Source organism: Lagopus leucura, unplaced genomic scaffold (genome assembly GCF_019238085.1).
Source record: "Lagopus leucura isolate 7727_CA_CO unplaced genomic scaffold, USGS_WTPT01 Super-Scaffold_100043, whole genome shotgun sequence".
Taxonomy (NCBI): Eukaryota; Metazoa; Chordata; class Aves; order Galliformes; family Phasianidae; genus Lagopus; species Lagopus leucura.
The window spans coordinates 2881370-2901361 of record NW_024962290.1 but is presented as its reverse complement, the minus strand read 5'-3'; the positions used below and the strand labels follow the sequence as shown (position 1 = coordinate 2901361).

The 19992-nt window shown below is 47.1% G+C and overlaps 1 protein-coding gene across 7 annotated transcripts in view; it reads left to right on the top strand.

Moving 5' to 3' along the window:
- The window catches only part of SRGAP2 (SLIT-ROBO Rho GTPase activating protein 2), an 84439-nt gene that overhangs the window by 29108 nt on the left and 35339 nt on the right, over positions 1–19992 (top strand). For 5 of the 7 annotated variants that reach the window (XM_042884051.1, XM_042884052.1, XM_042884050.1 and 2 more), the window contains 4 exons: positions 2534–2696; positions 12288–12350; positions 15169–15384; positions 15986–16114. In XM_042884051.1, coding sequence (XP_042739985.1) covers positions 2534–2696; positions 12288–12350; positions 15169–15384; positions 15986–16114 — 571 coding nt within the window. Of the gene's footprint in view, positions 1–2533; positions 2697–4656; positions 4711–4808; positions 4957–12287; positions 12351–15168; positions 15385–15985; positions 16115–19992 lie in introns of those variants that run through there. The other 2 variants (XM_042884055.1, XM_042884056.1) reach the window with 2 other exon arrangements.

Below are 19992 nucleotides of genomic sequence, written 5' to 3'. Positions count from 1 at the left end.
CGGCGCCAGGAGACACCAGCAGTTTTGCTCACCATACTTTTCATGGGCTGGTGGTATTCGTGCTATGCGCTGCATTCGGATGGCTTCAGGAGTTGCGGTGCAGCAGCTTGGGCGGTTGGGAATTGGCTGCTTAACTATTGCATCTCTCCTGCTTCTCAGTTTGTGCTTTGGTTTGCTTTGGGTGCTGTGAGCAGGCTGTTGCCCTGTAGGCTTTCCTGGCTGTGGTTGTAGCTGGGATCCTCCAAAGTGCATGGTGAGGCTGCCAAAGTTTGCTGAGCGGGCTGTGAAAACTCAGAGAGAGGAGGGGAAAATGCCACGGGGGTCATTGGGGCTGAAAAGAGCTGAGTGTTTGTGGGCTGACATCTGGTACAGTGCTGCAGAGGCTGCGTGGATGAGCTTTGGGCTGCTTCACTCCTAGGAGCTGGTGAAGCAGCAGCGGGCTGCTTGGGGCTTTGAGGTGGGATTTGGAATGGCTGCAGCAGGACCAGCTGTGAGGAGTCCTTTCTTGCTGTTCCTGTGCTTCATTCCCATCCCTTCTTTTGACTTTTGAGTCATGGATGTTTTATGTAGCTCTTCCAGCTTTGAAGGCAGATACTAAATCAGTGTGCAGAGTATATCTGCAGCACTGCTGCTGCCAACCCAACTGCTACATCTGTTCCCTGTGTGCTCCTCTTGACAATCCTCTGCAATCCTCTCCTCTTCAGCTTGCCTCCTGTCTTCTGCCATCACCACTGCTGCAGAGGCAGTGGCTCTGTGTTGGCACATGCACCTCACTCCAGCGCTGCTCCATTGGGGACCTCATCCTGCTGAGGACCTCCTTCAGCCCTATTTGTATTGGAAGAAAGTCAGGTGTTGTTTCTTGTCTCACCTAAAATTGAAAATCAAAAATGGAAAAAACCAAACAAAACCCTCTGCCTAAATGGAACGTGCACAGCTCCTGTCGTGGTGGAAGCTCTCAGCCTGCATTTCGGATGGATTCAGCCCCTCTGTGCCCTTCTAGGGCTGGCTGCAGCCTGCCTGCATTCACACTGCGAGTGGCCTGGTCTTGCAATTGCTAATTAGCTCCTTGGCATATTAACAAAACAAACAGTATGCTGCAGACACTGATTGCAGGAGATCTGAGGGCAAGTACTTGATTTATAGAGCTTAACATCTGGCAGTTTCAACCTTGTACAGTTCTGCATTTTGATCGTTCCATCTGGTTTTGCCCGTGTCAGCAGTATCTGCAATATGCGACACTGGAGTACAAAGGCAAATATTGTCTAAATGAAATCTCTGCCTTCTCACATTTTATTTTCTATGTTTTTATTCAAAACACCAGAACCGAAAGCCCAGAATCCTTTATATACACACAAAGTCACACGTGCCAAGCCCTGAAACAGCGCAGATGATGAGCTGCAGTTGTTTCCCGAGCTTTTCATTTTTTAGAGGAAAGAAACCAAGCATCAAAATCAGCTGTTTGGAAATTGTGCTTTTTCTCTCTAAAATTGTCCATACTGCACTACAGCTCCAAACACTGATGTCATGAGAAGGGCTACGAAGGGCTGCTGTGGCTCCTGCTCTCATTGCAGTCAGCTTTCAGATTTTGGAAGAGAGCAGTAATGTCTCCCCTCAGCCTCCTCTTCCCCAGACCAAACAGCCCCAGCTCCTTCAGTCTCTCCTCACAGGCTGTATCCTACAAGCCCTTCCCCAGCCTTGCTGCCCTTCTTTGGCCCTGCTGCAGCACCTCCATGTCCTTTCTGTACTGAGGTGCCCAAAACTGAACGCAGCACTTGAGGTGAGGCTTCACCAGTGCTGAGTACAGGGCAGGATGACTTCCCTGCTCAGCACAGCGTTCCTGGTCCAAGCCATTGCATCCATTGGCCTTCTTGGCCACCAGGGCAAAGGTGTCCAAGTGTTTGTTGGCTTGATCCACGTTGCTGATTCTCCTGCTTCTCCCTGGTCCTTTGTGTTGTGTGTTTTCAGGATGTGCAGGGAATCAGCCATAAGGTTGAAAAAGTTCAGAGATGGGAATGTGCAGCTTGTGGGATGAGCGCTGCTTTCTCTTTCATTCAGGACAGATGCAGATTCTTGCACAGAGCTGCTTTTATACAAGACATAACATTTTGTTTCCTATGCAGATGCTATTTAGCTAACTGTGTGCTTGAAGCCTTTTGCTTGTGGTGAGGCACAGAGGATCTGGCAGCATTGCAGACCCCACTGTCAGGCTCCATAGCCATCACTGTGCCTCGGGCCCTGCAATTTGTGCTCAAGTTCTTGGATTCAAAAGGACAAATCAGAGCGTGCATTTGGCATCCTGTAGCTTGCACTTGCCCAAGCAGCTTGTTGGGGGGAAAAGCCAAGCCGTGTGTGATGCAGGGCTCGTTCTGTGTGTGTGCCAGAGCCATTTTCTTTGCTCCCATCTCCCTCATCAAATCTACACACTGCAGCCACGTTTCTGGCGTGTTTAGATACAGAACATCATTAACAACCGTTTTGTCTCCTTCAGGTGAAGTCCCATCCAATTCTTGTTTCTATTTTGCATCCTTTATAGGAAAGATCAGAACGTGCTCTCACCAGTCAATTGCTGGAACCTCCTCTTAAACCAAGTGAAGCGGGAGAGCAGGGATCACACCACCCTAAGTGACATCTATCTCAACAACATCATCCCTCGCTTCGTCCAGGTCAGCGAAGATTCTGGGCGCCTGTTCAAGAAGGTAACTGAGTGCTGCATGTCTTTGTTGTTGCTGTTCCAAAATGCAAAATGGGAGATGTTCTGACCCATCTCGTTGTTGTTCTTTGTACCTAACGCCTGGTTTGGGGGATAACTGCATTTGACTTATCACTGATGAATTGTTTTCTTGTCCTAGAATTTCAGGATTGAGGTTTGAGTGAATGTGGGCTGAGTTTTTCCTCTCAGCCTGCTTGCAGTTTGGTGTGTGCTTCGAAGCTTCCTTTAAATAAAAATAAACATTCCAAGTTTCCACCTTTTTATTTAAGGAAAATGAAAAAAGCATCAAGATCAGCTGTTCCAAAATGATTCTTTTTCCTCTGAAATTATCCAATACAATCCTCCAAAGATAAATTGGTATCCAATGCGGAGTAGAAAGTCGAAAGTAAAATTAGGGAGAACTCCAACCATTCAAAGTAACACAAGGATGTATTGTCCTCCTCCAGAAAAGGGGAAAATGTAACGGAGGTCCCTTTGGTTGGCATTTTCCCCTTTCTCTCCCCTTGAGTTCCACCTGGAGCAGGAAGATGGGACGGTGTGGGTGTATTCTTCTATGAAGAATCTGTTCTTCCTGTTGGAGAAATGTGATATGAAGGCTTTGAAACTCTATTAAATAGTTATGCATGGGCTGCGTAGAGATTTGTCAATGGTTGTACCATCTGTTGGTTGACACATTGAAAGCATTGCAGTTTGAACTTTGAGAGCAATTTCTCTCCCCCCACTGCCCACCTCTGCAATGCACTGTGCTCTGGGTGAGTTATTTCTGCTGTAGCAGTGCTAAGGAGAATTCCTGCCTTCGTTGTCATTGCTGTGCATGTTCTTGAGGGTTTTAATGGTTTTAATGGCTAGCAGAAGGCTGTGATTACAACAGATTACATATTGAAGTGTTGCATTCTGTTTTTCTTAGAATTTTTTTTCTAAACATCCTCCAAGTAGGGTTTTTCAAGCAACGTCACACTGAGGCCTTTTTGACCTTCTAAAACTTTCTGGTAATTACATTATGGTTGATTAGATACTTACATGGGATTACTGAATGGCAGCCACTCTTCTATTCCACTAATCCTTCCAAAGGATAAGTAATCTCTGCTCTGAATTTCAGTGGGGGCTGTGCTTGAGCAAGGTGGCTCAGAAAGGGCCTCGTAAGGACATGCATGGAAATGGACACCACTGCAGTCTGGCTGGAAGCTTGCAGCTTAACTTTCAGCCCCTGCGTGAGCAGAGCCTTACCTTGTCTTGTTTTGGTTTGAGCAGGACTGTAATAGAGGGGGGGGAAAAAACAATCAACAGCCACCACCAACACTTTGGTTTCTTTCTTGCAGACGGAGCGGAAGCTCTGCAAACAAAGGGCACTTGTGGCTGAATTCCAGCTCCTTGTCTGGCTGCAGGCCAGTGCAGTATTGCATTGCTCTTCCACCTGTGCTGGGTGGTTAAAAACCAAAAAATGCATCCTTTCTTGCCTGCAGTCGTGCAGTGGGATAAGACAGCAGCTGATAAATAGAGAAATTTGGTACGTGTTTTGGGCTGTTATGGTTAGGAAGGAGGATGGAAACCAGGCTGGCCTGAATGGAAGTTAGAATTGTGTTGATGAGAGCATCTCAAAACATTTTCCTCCCCGTCCCCTTAGCATCTCCCATCCTTTCTCAACCCTGAGACCGTTTGTGCAGGGAGAAGAGATCAGTGCAGGATGCAGCAGCTCAGGGAATGGAGCAGCTTATAACAGCCTTGAAGCATTTAATTTGTACAGAAGCTGCACAGGTGTAAGAGAACTGCTACCTCACAGCCTGAACTGATGACTGAGCACCTGCTGAAGGCTGGCTGGCCCAGGAGGCACAGGTGCAAGCAATTCACCTGTGCTTCCCATGTGGCTGGAAGGGATGGACCCTGGGTCCCACCTCCCTGGGCTCATTTAAGGGCTGACCTCCAAAAGGAGAGCATCTCCTGGATGAAGGCTGCTTCCAGGCAAGGAGTGTTCTGTAGCCAGAGAGTCTATTGCCAGTTAAGTGAGTTAACTTTTTCTTATATATCATTACTGATACTCCTAGCAACGCTTGGCCTGGTATCACCAAGAATTTATCAGAAGCAATTTCATTGCTTCCAGGGGCCAACAGTGAGGAAGAACAGCTCTGTGCAGTGCTGCAGACCTTCCTGTGAAGCTGTGCAAAGCAAGCTAGGAGCTCCCCATCAAATTGCAGCCTGTGCAGCCAGCCCTGTGTCCTCAGCTCTCTCCAGCAGTGCTTGTCTGCAGGGTAAGCTGGGCTTTCCTGATGTTGCTGCGGAGAGGTCCTTGTTGTTGTTGGTAATGCTGCTGTGTTATGTCACACTAATAGTAAACCTGCAGATGTTATTTTGGGTAGCAAACTTCACACAAATCTTGTTTTCATGACCCGGTATGAGCCATTGCCTGGCTGTGTCTGGAAGCGCTGTGATGTGACTCCTGGCATCTGGAAGTCTGGAGTGAAGGGTTTGTTACATCTGTTTGGAAAATAATTTTATAAGAGGATTTGTGTGTCAGGCTGCTTGCAGGAGCAGCAGTAAATGACGTTTAGGATCTGTTTGCAGTCTGGGTTGTAAGTGCTATGAACTGCAGAGGAGATAGTGGTATTGGGATCTTGGTTTGCTGAGAGTGCTTGCAATAAAATGCTGAGGTATGAGATCTTCTTTATAATTGAAGGCTTTTTAGGCTCGGCACTTGATATCAAGCTAGGATAAAGCAGGTGAGCACGGAGGGATGCGTTGGTTGAGAGGGATGCCTTTGAGATCCTTTTGTTGCTGAGCTCCTGAGCATTGCTGTGCTGTCAGAAGCAGTGAGCTTTTATGGGATGTAAGTGCAGCTGTAACACAGCCCTGAGGCTGCAGGGGCCTGGCTGGGTGTGATAAGGGCTGTGCTGGGAGGGAATGGCTCCTGGCAGGCAGTGGAGGTGTGGGGAAGCAGCAAGTAGGGTTTGCATTGCACTGGAGCCAAAACATCAGGGCTTCTTGTAACGCTGTGCTCCTTTGTGTGTGTTGTGTTGGTGTTTTAGTGAGGAAATGCTTTCGTGTTCCAGTGCTGGGCTGCTGGTTGGGCGCAGCTTGGTGCAGTCTGTGCTGCTGACCAAGGAGAAAAGGTGAAATAAATAACCATGCTTGTGTACAAATAAAACCAGGAGCAGCTGGTGGAAGTGCCCTAAGAGCAAACTGCTGCACGTGTGGGAAGGCAGTGGGATTTTAAGGCAGGGTGCTGCCCAGTGCTGCCATCCCATTACTTTTCCCCATCCCGGGAGCTGGCAGTGCTCTGAGGTTGGCCCCGTTGCTGTGCCCACTTCTGATTCTGCTCAGCTTTTGTAGGGAGCACTGCTTTGATTCCTTCCTGCTTACCCACCTTAATTACCTGTTCCAAGTGTTCTTCCCTTTGAGCTGATTCCCATTTCTGCCTTTTCGCTGCCCCTGAGCTCAGCCCTCAATCCCTCTGCATGGAGCAGCCCTTCAGGTCGTGCCATGGCTGTCAGTTTGTCCTACAGATGGATCCTTCAGTGTCATCCTGTGATGCTGTGTATGCTGTGCCCTTTGAGAGGCAGTCCCCTCTGTCTGTTACCTCCAATCCCTCTCTCTGTTGTTGCTTTGAGGTTTCCCAAGCAGCAAACTGAAAGCTTTCGTTCCAATTTAACAAAACCCTATCCTTAAAATGAGGGCTCTGGAAGTCTCACTCGCTTTCAGTATCTGCTGAATGGATCTTTTTCAGCTTACCCACCCAAAAACAACCCTGCTGTGCTCCCTGAGGGCTGCTGCCCCTATGGATGTGCAATGGCAGCGTAGCATTCCTGTCTGCTGCTGTTCCTTAAGGATATTTAGGGGGAGAAAGCCCGACAAGAAGAAAGCGAAGCGACTCTTTGAAATTTGCTTCCCGATTAATACCTTTAATTGTGGAAAAAATCAGTTTATCTCCAGCGCCCTGCACAGCGTTTGATCTGAAATGAAAAACCCACAGTGAGTCGGAGGAAAGCCTCGCAGTAATCAGGAAGAGGAATTATTAATTCTCCAAAGGGGTCCTTGCTTCGGCTGACCTACTTTCAGCTGCACTGCGCCTCGTTTGCTGCACTGGTACTGGAATATGAAGCATTTATAAATGCATTGCATGTGGAAAAAATGAAGCCTATGGAAAAAGGCGCTGGTTGGAGTTGAATACTTTTAGGTACACCCATCTTCTCGACCAGTGTGAAAAGGTACATCGCTAATGCTGTGAATAAAGCTGTCACTGAGGGCAGAGTTTGGAAGTGCTCTGAGGAAAGCGTGTGTAACTGCATGCAGCTATGGGTGCATCTGCTGGTGGTGAGGAGGATTGGGTTTTGTGCCAAGGGAAGGGCGGAAGGGGGAAATGTTACAGTGCAGATCCTTGCTGGTGTCAGGTAGAGTGGTGCGTGGATCTTGCCGAGGAGATAGCATGGAGCTCCTGCTGTTCTCCCAACAGCTCAGGGTGCAGAGGCCTGGTGCAAAGCGATGTGCTCTGATTTCTCTCCTCTCTGCCTTCCTACCTGCATGCTTCTACAGCAGGGAGGAGAGGAAGAGTGCAGCCATGTGTGTGCTGGTACCTGTGCTGTGTGCAGCAGTGTGTCTGCTTTGGAGCTGAGGAGCGACCGCTCCATGTGGAGCTGCCTGTGGGTGTCTGGAAGGAGCAGAAGTTGTTGCACGGTGGGATGGACGTGCTGCAGTTGAAAGCATCACTTCTGCATCCGGAATGGATGAGCAGTGTGCTTGGTTTGGCCCCTTGCACTGCTTGAAATTGTCCATTATTGTGTTTTGTTCCTCATCTCCTATGTGTTGTGACAGCCTGCCTGCGTTTTGCATGCGGCTCAGCCAGGCCAGAGGTAGCAGCCCTTGCTCTTGGTCATTCCCCTGACTGATCCCTGCAGGTTTTTCCTAGGGATGCATAGCAGCACTTGAGAAGAGGATTCAGGGCATGCAGGCAGCACAGAGCTGTTGTGAGGAGCATTACAACTGAGCAGAATGACAGAAGATTGCATGCAGTATTTCACAGGATTTCCCTCCTTGCAGGTGGCTCTGCTCACCTTCTGCAGCCTGTTTCTCATGCAGCTCCCTTGACTGAGAGTGCTGCTGGCTTCGTAGCAAGAATGAGTGCTCTCAGCCAGAGAACAGTTTGGTTTGTTGGAACAGAGTGCCTGAAGCATCAGCACCAAATGCTGCAGGAAAAGATAAAAAGGAGAAAAAGGGGTGGTGGGGGTGTTTGGGAAGTGATTCCTTCAACCCAGAGTGTGGTGGGAGGCAGCAGTCAGCAGTGCGATGGGGTTTGATGTCAGAATAGCTTTTTCCAAGTGCAGTGTTGTGCACTGTGTGGGAGAAATTCCTCATTACTGACATAGTGGTGAAACAAATCAGTGGTGAAATGGTGGAGAGAACTCGATAATACGGCTGTATTTTAAACGAGACTGACCAGGGCATAATGGATCATTAAAGGAGCAGCTGATGATCTGTTGCTCCAAATATGTGCGTGCGTTGTATTGCACAGATCTCATTTTCTAAGCTTTTCAAAATTCCTGAGTGTTCGATGCTGGAAAAGAAGAAATCTTTGTGGAATTCCCCTTTGCTGGGGTCACAGCTGAGCGCTGTGTCCATAAAAGTTGTGCAAGAAACTGCATTGGACTTGCATGGTTTTGGGTTGGCTGTGAGCAATGCTGAGCGTGCAACCCTGTGAGCTGAGTGTGATGCTGATAAGGGATGGACTGGGCTGCTGCTGGCTGTGGGATGCTCTTATACCATGCTGTTGGTCTTCCATTTAGGGGGGAACATGAAGATGGTAAATGATATTTACTGCTGCGTGCAAATGAGTTCAAGGCCTGTTGAAGAAGGGGAAAAGCACATTATTGGGATTCTAATTAGGGTTCTAAGCTTCTGTTAGCAAGTGCTGTGTGTATGATCTTGGAAAATCCTACCTGGCATTCCTGCTTGTTAACAATCTTTGTGAGTAGATGTGAACTGGAGTATAAATGCCCTGACTGTAATGTCAGCATAGGATTCCTTTTGTTCCTGTCTATACCCTGCAGATCTCATCACGGCTCTCAGTGAGGCTTTCCTCCCTGCTCCTACTGCTAATTTAAAAAACATTGGAGCTCTTAATGTTACTGCCCTACCAATGCATGCTGCTTTTCTCTGCTCTGAGGGATGTGAGAAGCAGTGTGAGAAGGCGGCTCTGTGGGCACACATGGGTTTGGCTGCAGTGCTGCTGGGCCAACAACAGCACCCAGTGCAAGGCATGAGATAAGTGTTAGCACAGCTCTTGGTGTGCTTGCTCAGCGCTGCTGAGCGTGTTCAGAAAGCATCCATGAGCTTCACAGCGTGCTGCTTCTGCAGCCCTCCCATCTCCTCTCTGATCTGGGGCTGCTGAGATGCAGGGCATGAAATACTGACAGCAATCCTGTTTATCATCCCCCCCATGAAATGCTTGGGAGCTGAAGTTGTTAATGTTGGGTGGAATGCGGAACAGCCAGGCTGTGCTGCAGTCAATTCCAAAAACATCTTGCTTAAATTAGAGGGGAGGAGGGATGGACAAAGAGGCCTTCAGGAGCTGGCATGGTGTGCTGGAAATCCCGGCCCCAGCACACAAAGGAGTGTGTGTGCATGGATGTATGTGCAAGGGTGTGTGTGTGTGCACACTTGGGGCAGCTTTGGGGCTGCAAAAGCAGCTTGAGAAAGGCAGCTTGCAAGCAGCACCCCACTGGTGGAGGCTGATGCTCTTGGGCTGCTCCATCACCTTGCTTAGCAACTCGGCTGTGCTGCTGCTAACCTTCAGCCTTGCTGCCTCAGCAGCTGGAATCTGTGTTGAGGAACATTAAGTGCTCATGGCTTAGCTCTCGTTTATGTGCCACCTGTAATCTCTTACCTTCAGCTCAATGAAAGGCTTTTTGCAGTCTGGAAGTGCAGCAGTTTCTTTCTTGAGAGCTCATTTGGAAACGCAGAGAGTTTTGTGTTTTGACAGTTTGGCTCCTACGCTTCTTCCTTTCGTCTCCAACCCGAGTGTGCATTAAAATATTCACTTTATTCCACCTCACATAATTGATGCTTCAGCAGTTTGTGGAATGAATGAGCAGTTTTATGTGAGAAAGGAGCAAATGGGCTGAGAAGAGCAGGTGAGAGGAGGGCAGTGGGTCCGGCCAAGGCAGCTCAGGCAGTGCAGTGAATGGAGCATGCTGCTGAAAAGCTCCCCCCTGTGTGATGAGCACTGAGCTCGGGGCAGGCCCAGAACATCGCTTCCATCCATCACCCAATGCTGAGACAAAGGCAGAGCAGTGAGCAGCAGCTTCAGCTTCTGTCTGCAGTCAGTGATGGAAGGAATGCAGGAATGGTTACAGCAATGTTGGGAATCATCTGTTTCTCCTTAAATTAAACCCTTAAATTAAAGACTCAGGAAAAGGAGGGTGCTCGTCTTCCCAGCAGGACATCAGGTCACCTGCAGCAGGTCTCAGTGTGTGAGGCTGGAACACAGGAGAGCACCAAGCATTCAGGCTCCCACCTGTGCTGCTGCTTGTGCAAAGATGGGTTGTTTTACATCATATCTTTTTGCTTTTTAATCCATCAGTATTTTTTCATGTGCTTTAATGCCGTCTTGATATCATAGCCAGAAGTACGGGTTAAGTGTGGGTTTGTCTGTTTGCATTACATCTCTTAATCTTTCCCTCAGTCAGGAGGCATAAATCATCTTGAACCTATCAAATTTGCTTAACCCAGCAAATATTGCATGCCTAAAACCTGTGGAGCACGGAGGTGCATTCAGGCAAATACCCCCTTAGTGGGCAGTGGTAATAACGTGAAAATTGCTGTTTTAGTAACTGGCAGTAGATGCAGTTGTGCTTTCTGATTAGTGGGAAAGCATGGGTAAAATGTAGCTATTAGATTGTTTGAACCTATCTGTTTATCTTCTGAATAGTCCTGCTGGCGTGAAGAGACATCTGCTCTGTCCCTACTTCTTCCAGTAGCTGCTCCGGATGTCTTTCATTAATAAAACCTCCAAGGAAGTGGAATTCAGTGTGCTTTTGTCCTTCCTGCACCTCGGAATGATGAGAGCTGTTAAATTGCAGGCAGATTTTAGAATGTGAAAGGTGGCACAGCTGGGGCTGCATGTCTAGGGCTGTTTCATGGCTGATCCTTGCTGGGGCTGCTCCTGGTTGGGGCAGTGCAGCCTGAGCGCTGGGATGGCTGTGAACCTCAGTGGTTGGGTTGGTTTGCTTCCAACAAGGTAATGCATAAAGGTGTGTCTGTGTGCCCTGAGTGGTCTGTTCCTCGTGGCAGGCATCACAGGGCCTTACAGGTGGGCTTTGCCTTTCTCTGTGCATCACCTTCCTTCTGCAGAATGCAAATGGCAGAGATTTTAGCATGAAATCCCATCTCTAATGAAGAAAGCTTAATACCATTGAAGTCACTAGGGAAGCAGCTTCGCCCTTCTTTGCATGCAGGCTGTGCTGTGTGCAGGAGTGCCTCTTCAAAGAGGGCTTTGCATACAGAGGTGCCATCCTCTGGTAATCACAAGGGTGAGTCTTGGGGCGTTTCACTAACCTGTACTAGAAAACCAGAAATCTGTTCCTCTTGTATTTAACTGGAGCTGAACGTTTGCCCTTTGTGCAGCAGTTGCCTCCAACTGCGACGCAGAAGCATTGGCTGCTTGTTGCCTTGCAGGGAAGTTAAATAAGCAAATACATACTTAAAATCTGAGGCATGGCTGCAGGGTGGTTTGGATGGCAGCTGGTTTTGACAGCCCCTCGTGTCCACCTGCAGTTTTTTCTATTGTTGCAGCAAAGGGAACAGGTTGGAGCTGTTAAACCTAAGGCCGTCCTGCACAGCTCACTAATGCAAGTGCCTCTGGGACAGAGTGAGTTATATTGCTGTGGCTAAATGGTAATGTACTCACTGTAGTTTAAAAAATAGATGTATTTGACATTGATGCTGTGCTCAGAAATAGATTGAGGGCTCGTATAGGCTTCAAATAGAGTCAGAACAAGCTCCAGTTGGATCGGAGCATCGCACGGCACTGCTGTGCACCTCTGTCTCCGTTCCTGTGACAGATTTGCTGCTTCCATCTCAGTATCTCAAAGATTGTCTGCTGCCCTCTTAAATCAGGGGAATAGGTCTGTTAGTTTTTCTAGCTGTGCATGCATCTTACATCAAGCAGGAGCTGGCAGAAACTGCAGTAAGGTTTTCCTCCTGGATACATCTCTAAATTTGGATGCTTTAGTTTCCTGAGCTTCTATATTCCAGTGCATACAGAGCTGTCCTGTGTTATCTTATTCCATCCTGCAAAGATGAGAAAATCTAGGTATTTCCTGGCCTGTGATGATGACAATGTCATGTTATCAAAACATCTCCCTGCCTCTGTGCTGTAAGGCTCTTCTGGCCAGCCCTGTGCAATGTTTCAGTTTATTGTTTGTGCAGTTTGACCAAATAAGTGGCTCTGGGCTGAGCAGCTGCTGGATTTGCTAATATAAGTATAGCACTTAATTGAGCCTCGATTGTCTGTGAATGTAGAGTGTGCTCGCTTCCTCTGCCTTTCTGCCATCTTCTCCAATTAACTTTCATTTCTCTGTTCTCGTTGCAGAGTAAGGAAGTGGGATTGCAGCTCCAGGAAGACTTGATAAAAGTCCTGAATGAACTCTACACGGTAAATCCAATTGACTTCTTGGCATCTTTTCAGACCAAAGGAAGAAGCGTTGGCCTTTTCCCAGTTTGCTGTTAGAGCACAGCCTGAGCACCAGTGCTGATAAGTTCCTGCAGTCCCTGTGATTGGAGACAGCAATGTACACCAGTGAATGCAGTGCCATCAATCTCAGTGTTCAGTCTGTCTTCATATTGCTTCGGCTCTGTCAGTGTTGGCTTTGCTTCCCAAAGATCCCACCTTCACACACAGCCACCTTTGGCCGCAGTGCTGCTTTTATAAAGAGTGATTTAGAGTTATTTTCAAATGCACGGAAATCTTTGTTCAGGTCAGGTTGCTGAATTGGGTCAGCACAGCAGTTTTGAGCAGTCTGCATCTGGAAATGAGCACACAAAGGACAGCACAGTTCAGCAGCGAGGAGCCTGCTGTGTTGGTTTGTTCCTCAGCTCTTTCAGCAGCACAGCTCCCTTTACAGTTATAGTCTCCATCTGTGTGTTTTGCTTCTCAGTATATCCACTGGAGACACCAAGAAAAGCATTGCCTTGGGAAGCAGAGGGGGATGTGTATATGAAAGTTTGTGCACTGCTTGGGGACTGCTCCTCTCACACAGATGAATGGAAGTGTCTGTTGTTTGATTAAATTTGCTCCTTTTGGTAGCTGTTACCAAGCAAGTTGTTGTAAAAGCAGAACCTACTCGTGGGTTTATTGCTCAGATGCCTCCTTAATGACACGTTGGGTCATTGTGCTGAGATCTGTGTTCTTTTCCTCATTCTTTCAAAAGAAGACCCAGGGATATTTCTCGGGTCAGCTCATATCACCTTGTGATGAAATTCTGTATTAATATCAAAGCTGGAACATGATGGGGAGCGTTCTTGGAATTGCCCATATCAACAAAACAAATAGAAGAGAATTGTTTCGTTCCAGTATCAAAACCAAATATTGCCTTAGAGGGGGGAAAAAGGCATTAAGAAGTAGGAAAAGATCACCTCTGTGTGCCACGTTTGCCACTGAGGTTGATTGCATTGGAAGATTTCCTGCTGGACTCAGTACCTGCTGGCTTCTGGGGCTGCTCTTAGTGGTGCTGCCAGGAACACTCCCACAAACTCATCTCTTGTTCTGCTGGGTATCTGAAGGACCAGCAGCAGAATGGATGTCCATAACAATACAAACACACATAAAATACAGAGTGCTGCTACCTGTGAGTTGTCTCTCTCAGCTGTCTCATGCTGCTGACTGTGGTGACAGGGGGGAGTTGCTAAGACCCCCTGCCAGGCCTGGGGCTGCCATTGTGGCCCCATCAGCAAGATGGAAGCAGTAAAACTGGACTGCATGTCTCTGCTTCCCTTGCTTTCTGCCAGCTCCACTTGTAGTGACAGAGGAAAAGAAAGTGCTTTGCATCTGTTATGATAAATGCCTGCTTTATAGTCCGAGCGTATGCAGTAGCTGAAAGTGTGTGTGTAAATTATTCAGAAAGTCTCTCTTTAATACTGGCTGCGTTCACAGTCTTCTTTCATGTTTAAATACAATGTCTCTTTGTATGTGAGAACCTTTGCTGATTGCTGCGCGGAGATGGAGCGTGCATCCTACTTATGGGGAGCTGTGCCACAGTTCAGGCTGAGGTGGAATAGTTATAAATAGGTTTTCCTCTAAAACTGTTTGCACGTGGGTACTTATCAGAGCTGGGATTTGGGGGTGTATTTATGCAACTGTGCAGTTTGGGGCACGCAATCAAAATTAGAGCTGCTCATTTTGGTGTCCGTATGTGAGATGAAGGGCTTTGTAATGATGGGTAAAACTGCCAGTCTGTACGTTGTGCCCTTTGGTTTAGTTCTGTTTTCTTAATGCAAAATTGGATGTGAATGTCCTTTGAAACAAGGATGTTTTGTTTTGGGGAGCCTTTTATCTTAGACCTGTTCATTTAATACATAAATAAAAGAGCTGTGATAGAAGTTGTCTGTGCAGTGGGAGCTCCAGGTCTCCTTGAGCAAAAGAGCTGCACTCTTTTATTAATATTGTCATTAGATAAGGCTGGAAGTGCTTTTTCATATCAAATCAGATTTAAACAAGTTGAACCTTGAGTTGCTTTTGCAGCAGTTATGTTCAGACTATAGATTTGCATACAGCTCCTTGAGACTTGTGATGTTTAAACGACTGATTCACCCCGAGGAATGACTGATAACATCCCTTTGGAGCCCCTACCTGGTGATGAAAAGCCATCACTTGTGAGCCTTGGCATGTAATTCTCTTTGAATAGTAAGGAGGCTGAATTTAGCCTTTTTTGGGGGGGGGGGTATTGGATTGTACAAGAAGGCGCATGCCAAAATTAAACAAAGAAGCAGCTGCAGAATAATCCACTTTGATTTTGGATTTGTGCTGAGAGCCACACTTCCATGTCTTTGTTGTGCTTTGTTGAGATGCAAAATTTCCCCCATTATTCTGCCAGTTTACATACTTCCAACTCCAGTCAGCAGCCGGATCTGACCTGCTGGTTGCTGGCCAAGTGTGATGCTTGGCCATTAATCAAACACGATGGGCAGCTATCATAATGTAGTTATGTTGAAGAAAGCTGCCATTTTGACCACAAAATTCAACAAACATTCTCACGTTGAGGCATATAGCTTCTTTCTGAGGATTTCTTCCTCCTTCCTTGCTTGTGATGCTTTCCAGTTGGATGGAAACCATTCTGCCCTGAGGTTTGGCCGTGCAGATCAGTGGAAGGCAGGATGCTTTTGTGCCTGGTTACTTGTGCTGGTTAGGTAAGCTTGCTTCTTCCTGAGCAAATCCAATGTGATGCACTGCAACTCCTGTGTATCATCCTTTGCAGGTTATGAAAACCTACCACATGTACAACGCTGACAGCATCAGCGCTCAGAGCAAACTGAAAGAGGCAGAGAAGCAGGAAGAAAAACAGATTGGGAAGTCAGTGAAACAAGAGGAAAAGCAGACGCCGCGCTCCCCCGACTCGACTTCCAATGTCAAATTTGAAGAGAAACACGTCCGACGGAGCTCTGTCAAGAAAATAGAGAAAATGAAGGAGAAGGTACTTCCACTGCATTGCTTGTGTTGTGCGTGAGGAGGAGGCCTTTGTAGCAGCTCAGCACAGGGGGGTGGTGTGAAAATGCAAATTTCTCCACAAATTCTCAACATTGAGATTGAGGAAAGGTGAAAGCTGGCATCGCGTTTGTCTTAGGATAACTGAATGCCCATCTGCATTATCCCAGGTTCTGCAGGCACATCCCAAACGTTAAAACAGGCTCAGAGTATGAAAGCAACAGCTGCTTGCTTGGAAGCCACGTTGAACGTGTTGTGTGCAAGATTTGGGGCTGTCCCTTTTGTTTAATGTTCATGCCAGCTTAATGCTTGACCTGTGTACAGGGAGGCACGTGCTCCCAAGGTGACTTGCATGCAGAGCAGGTGCTTTGCAGTCAGCCAGGCAGGTGGGCAGCTCAGCACGGAGATCCGAGGCAGCAGAAGGTGCAGTGTTATTTTGGGATTGATTTGGGTGCAGCCCAAGTGAACAACAATGTGTGAGCAGGGTGAGATCTGCTCGGTATCCTCGCTCTGGTTGGTGTTACTAAGAATGCTCCTGTTGCTGCTGTGCCTCTTTTTAGAACGCGCTCTGTTGTTGGTTTCTCTTCCAGCGCCAAGCAAAGTACACAGAAAATAGGCTGAAGGCTATTAAGGCAAGAAATGAATATCTGCTGGCTCTGGAAGCAACGAATGCATCTGTCTTCAAGTATTACATTCATGACCTGTCTGATCTCATTGATGTAAGTGCTGCTGCTCGGGTGCTTATGGTGAATATCATTGCCATTAACCCTCATGTGTGTCTCTCCTCCTTCAATGCTGTATGTACACAGCTGGCAACATCCCTGCAGCTGTGGAGTGATGGCAGTAACAGCCACGGTAACCAGTCATTAATCTGTTAAGTGAGCTTTTCTTAGGTGTTTTAATCAGTCTGTTACACACATAGAAGCTTGCACAATATACCTGGCATTGAGATGCGTAGAAGAAAAAGTTGCTTAGTTAAAATGAAGCGGTTTCGGTGTGACATTGGTTTGTTATTTTAAGCAAACCCTCAGCTCAGAAGTGTGTTTTTAAAAAAAGGAGATCTTTAACTATAAAAATCAGTATGGCAGCTGATTGTGAAGGAAATCGAGGGCAGGAGCATTTCCTAAAAGTGATTTGAACTTGTGTCTGAAAAATTCCATCCATTTCAAACGACTGCGTTGGGTAGCGGGTCTGGCAGAGAGGGATGTCTGTGCCATGCAGAGCTTCCATTCTCTGATACCCTCATCCACCAGGAGCCTGATGTGTTCCTCCTGTCTGTGGGACTGCAGAGCACTGTCAGAGCAGTTCTGGATGGTGTGAAAGGAACTCGTTCCCCAGCTGCCCCCAGACTTTGCTCTGGAGCCAAGTGAAAGCCCTCAGCATTCCATGGGCCTTAGTTCTGCTCTTGGTAAGATGCACAGCAAGAAAATAAATCTCTGCTCTTTGAAAACCCTTGAAAGCCTGTTAGGAATCCCAGCATTTCTTACAAACACACAACTGTTCCGCTTCAGCGTGCACAGCTGGAGTCCCAAATGCACTGACTGTGCCATGTCTGGGTCTGGGACTTCTGCTGGGTCTTCCTCTGTCCACCAGGCTCAGCCCACTGCAGTCCCTGTTCAGAACACTGTTGTAGAGGGAAGTTTCTTTGTGGGTGGGTGGATAACTGGCAGAAATGTCTTGTGGCAGGCAGTGAAGGTCACTGGATGCTGTTAATCAGCCAGCTGCACAGCACCCAACGCTGTGTATCATACACCAATTCAGCTGACTGTAAAATCACACAAGGTGCACTTACTAGCTATTTAGATTATTATTTTTTAATCCCTCCATTGGAGGACAGGCCTGCCTGTGTCAGTAGCTTTGAGAAACACTGTTATTTCAAAATATCATGTTTTGTAATGTTTGTTTTGGAAATCTTCTCTTTAAATCCTCCCCCAGGTATTGCAGATGTGTTGCCTGCTATCAGCCTGCGCTTGATGTGTTTTCATGGATCGCATAGGAAGGAATTGGTTTGGATTTCATAAACCCCAGACAAATTTTAACCCAGACCTGAGATTTGAAGTAGTCTGTTGGCAGATATGGGTTACCCAGCTTTGAAGGCAGTGCTCCTTTTGCTGGGTGCTCTCAGCCATCCCTGTGGCATTGCAGGCAGTGGTGCAGGACCAGAACCCACACTGCAGTGCACTGATCTGCCACTGCTCCTCGACAGCAGCTGTTGTGGCCAAGAGCAGTTCTGTGTCCCTTCTAACCCCCCCCCCTCTTAACAGAGCATCATAAGCTCTGAAATCTTTAAAAGAAAAGTGTTATCTGCTGTGTTTACAGAAGGCAGGGGAAGATGTGGAATGTAACTGAATTGCATCTCCTGTGCTCCCAGGTGTCTCACTGCTAAGACACAGTGAATATGGATTTATTAATGCTTTGATCTGAAGGGCCGAAAATTGACAACGAGAGCCAGTGATGTTTATCAGAAGCATCTGACTGAAATAAAAATATGGTGGTTTTTTTTTTTTAAAGTCAGCTCTTAATTCTTGTCCTTGATCTAATCGTTTGATACCGCAGCTTCAAGTATAATAGAAAAGCAATCTTCAAAGTTACAAATAGATTCTGTTAAGCCAAATGGCTTCAAGCTCGTCGTGTTTGCACAGCACAAACCTGTGTTCACAGAAGGATAACAGCACTTTGCTTCTTCAGTGTGAGTTAAAAGCAATAAGCTGGCAGAGCTCTGAATCTCCCGACTTTGGGGACGGAGGCACTTCTTTGATGCTAATGAAACATTGCAGTAATGGGGAAGAGATGTTAACAGATATCTCCTGTTTCTGGAGGGGTCACTGGGACAGAACATGCATGGGATATATGAGTCCTGAAGCTGATTTTATGCTGTTTGCTCACTGAATTCCTTTTTCCCCCTTCCAAATGGAGATGGTGCTTTAAGACAGAGGGCTCTTAACTCTCTCCTCGACTCTTCTGCTTTGAGGTTTTTGAAGGCCTCTGACTGGAGAAGGGTTAATCAGCTGTCATGTTGGGAAGTGAATGTGAATGAGTTATCATTAAATTCTTATAAAAAATTGATTTCCTCGGAGAGCGATTCCATCAAACATTTATGTAACCCAGCAGAGGGATGGCAAGGCAGATAGGTTCATAAACAGGGTGTGCTGGACTTTGAGAAACAGCAGAGCAAGGGAGTGGGCTGAAAAACGTTCCCTGTCACAAGCTTCAATAAAATAAAGCTAAAACCCTTTGGCATCTTAATGTGGCTCTGCTCTGTGAGGTGGGCCGTGAAATATTGACTCTCATTTGACTTTGCAGTCCCGGTGGTTCCTCTGAGCAGCTCTGCTCTGCTTGTAGGAAGGACGGGCTGCTCCTGTGTGCTCTGAGCCCGTTGTTATGTGGCTGCATCTTGGCTTCTCGTGGGTTGGCTCTCTGATCTGCTGCAGGAATGGCAGAATCGCCTGTGTGCCAAAAAAAAAAAGGGGCTTTCGAACGGCTGCTTATCCCCAACACGTGCAAATTCTCATTCAAACATCTTTTAGGGCTGTTTGCTGTTGTTTCTGATGGAGTGCAGTGTCCTTTAATTATCTGCCTCCAGTCTCACTGCGAGCGCTGCTCTTTTTGCAAGGCCCTGTGGCTGCTGCAGCTGGTTGGCACAGGAGCCTGGCACTGCTGGTGGCAAATCAGAAAAAGCAGGGAATGGGCCCCCAGTCAGTGGCTCCCTTCTCTCTCCCTCCACCCCTTCCTTTTTTTCCTCTTTTTCTCCTTTTTTTCTCTCTTTTTTTTCTCCACATTCATGCACAATGACAGTGATGAGCCCCAAATGATGGCTGAGGAGATTTCATCTGAATTTTGCTTACGGGGCAGCACAGCAATCAAGCAGATGGTCTCTTTCTTTCTTTCTTTCTTTCTGGATATTCTCCTAGCATGCGTAATCTTGCTTGCAATTCCAAGAAGGTGGAACTCCTTTCTCACTCACTTTATTAGATGCCTCAAAAGTCTGGGCTTTTTCATGAAAAGCTCCTTTCTCCCTCACAATACATGAATACTTGGCTGTGCAGTCGTGGTGGAGATGAAGCTGCTCGATTGTCTTCCAGTGACATCATCCTCATGTCAGCAGTAGCCAGGAAATTCTTGACCGTGACCACTCTCTGCTTGAGCATTTTTGCTCTTGTTTCACCCCAGCAATGAAGTCAGCCCTGCCAGCCACTGCTGGCTTTTGCATGGCTCTCTTCTTTCTGCCTGTGATTGTACAGGTTGTGTTCTTGCTCCCTGAAGTACACCGAGTTGAGCGGTTTTCTGTATCCTGGGTGGAATAATTTAGATGCAGATTGATCCTTGCAGATGATGCAAATCCTGTGCTTTGCTGTTTTTTTGTGTTTTTTTTTTTTCCCCTGTAGTATTTCAGTGCGTTGTTTTCCTTTTGCTGAGAATAAATTTACTGAAGGGCTTTGGAGTGCTCTCAGTGGGCCTGGAAGGAGAGTTAGAATTGGAAGAAAAGACACTGCTGTACCTTGGGATGCACCACTTCCAGGGTGCTCCTTTTCTAAGCAGAATAAAATGGGGTCTCTGGTGCTCCATGAGAACTCTCCTAACGTTAAAATCCTTTAAG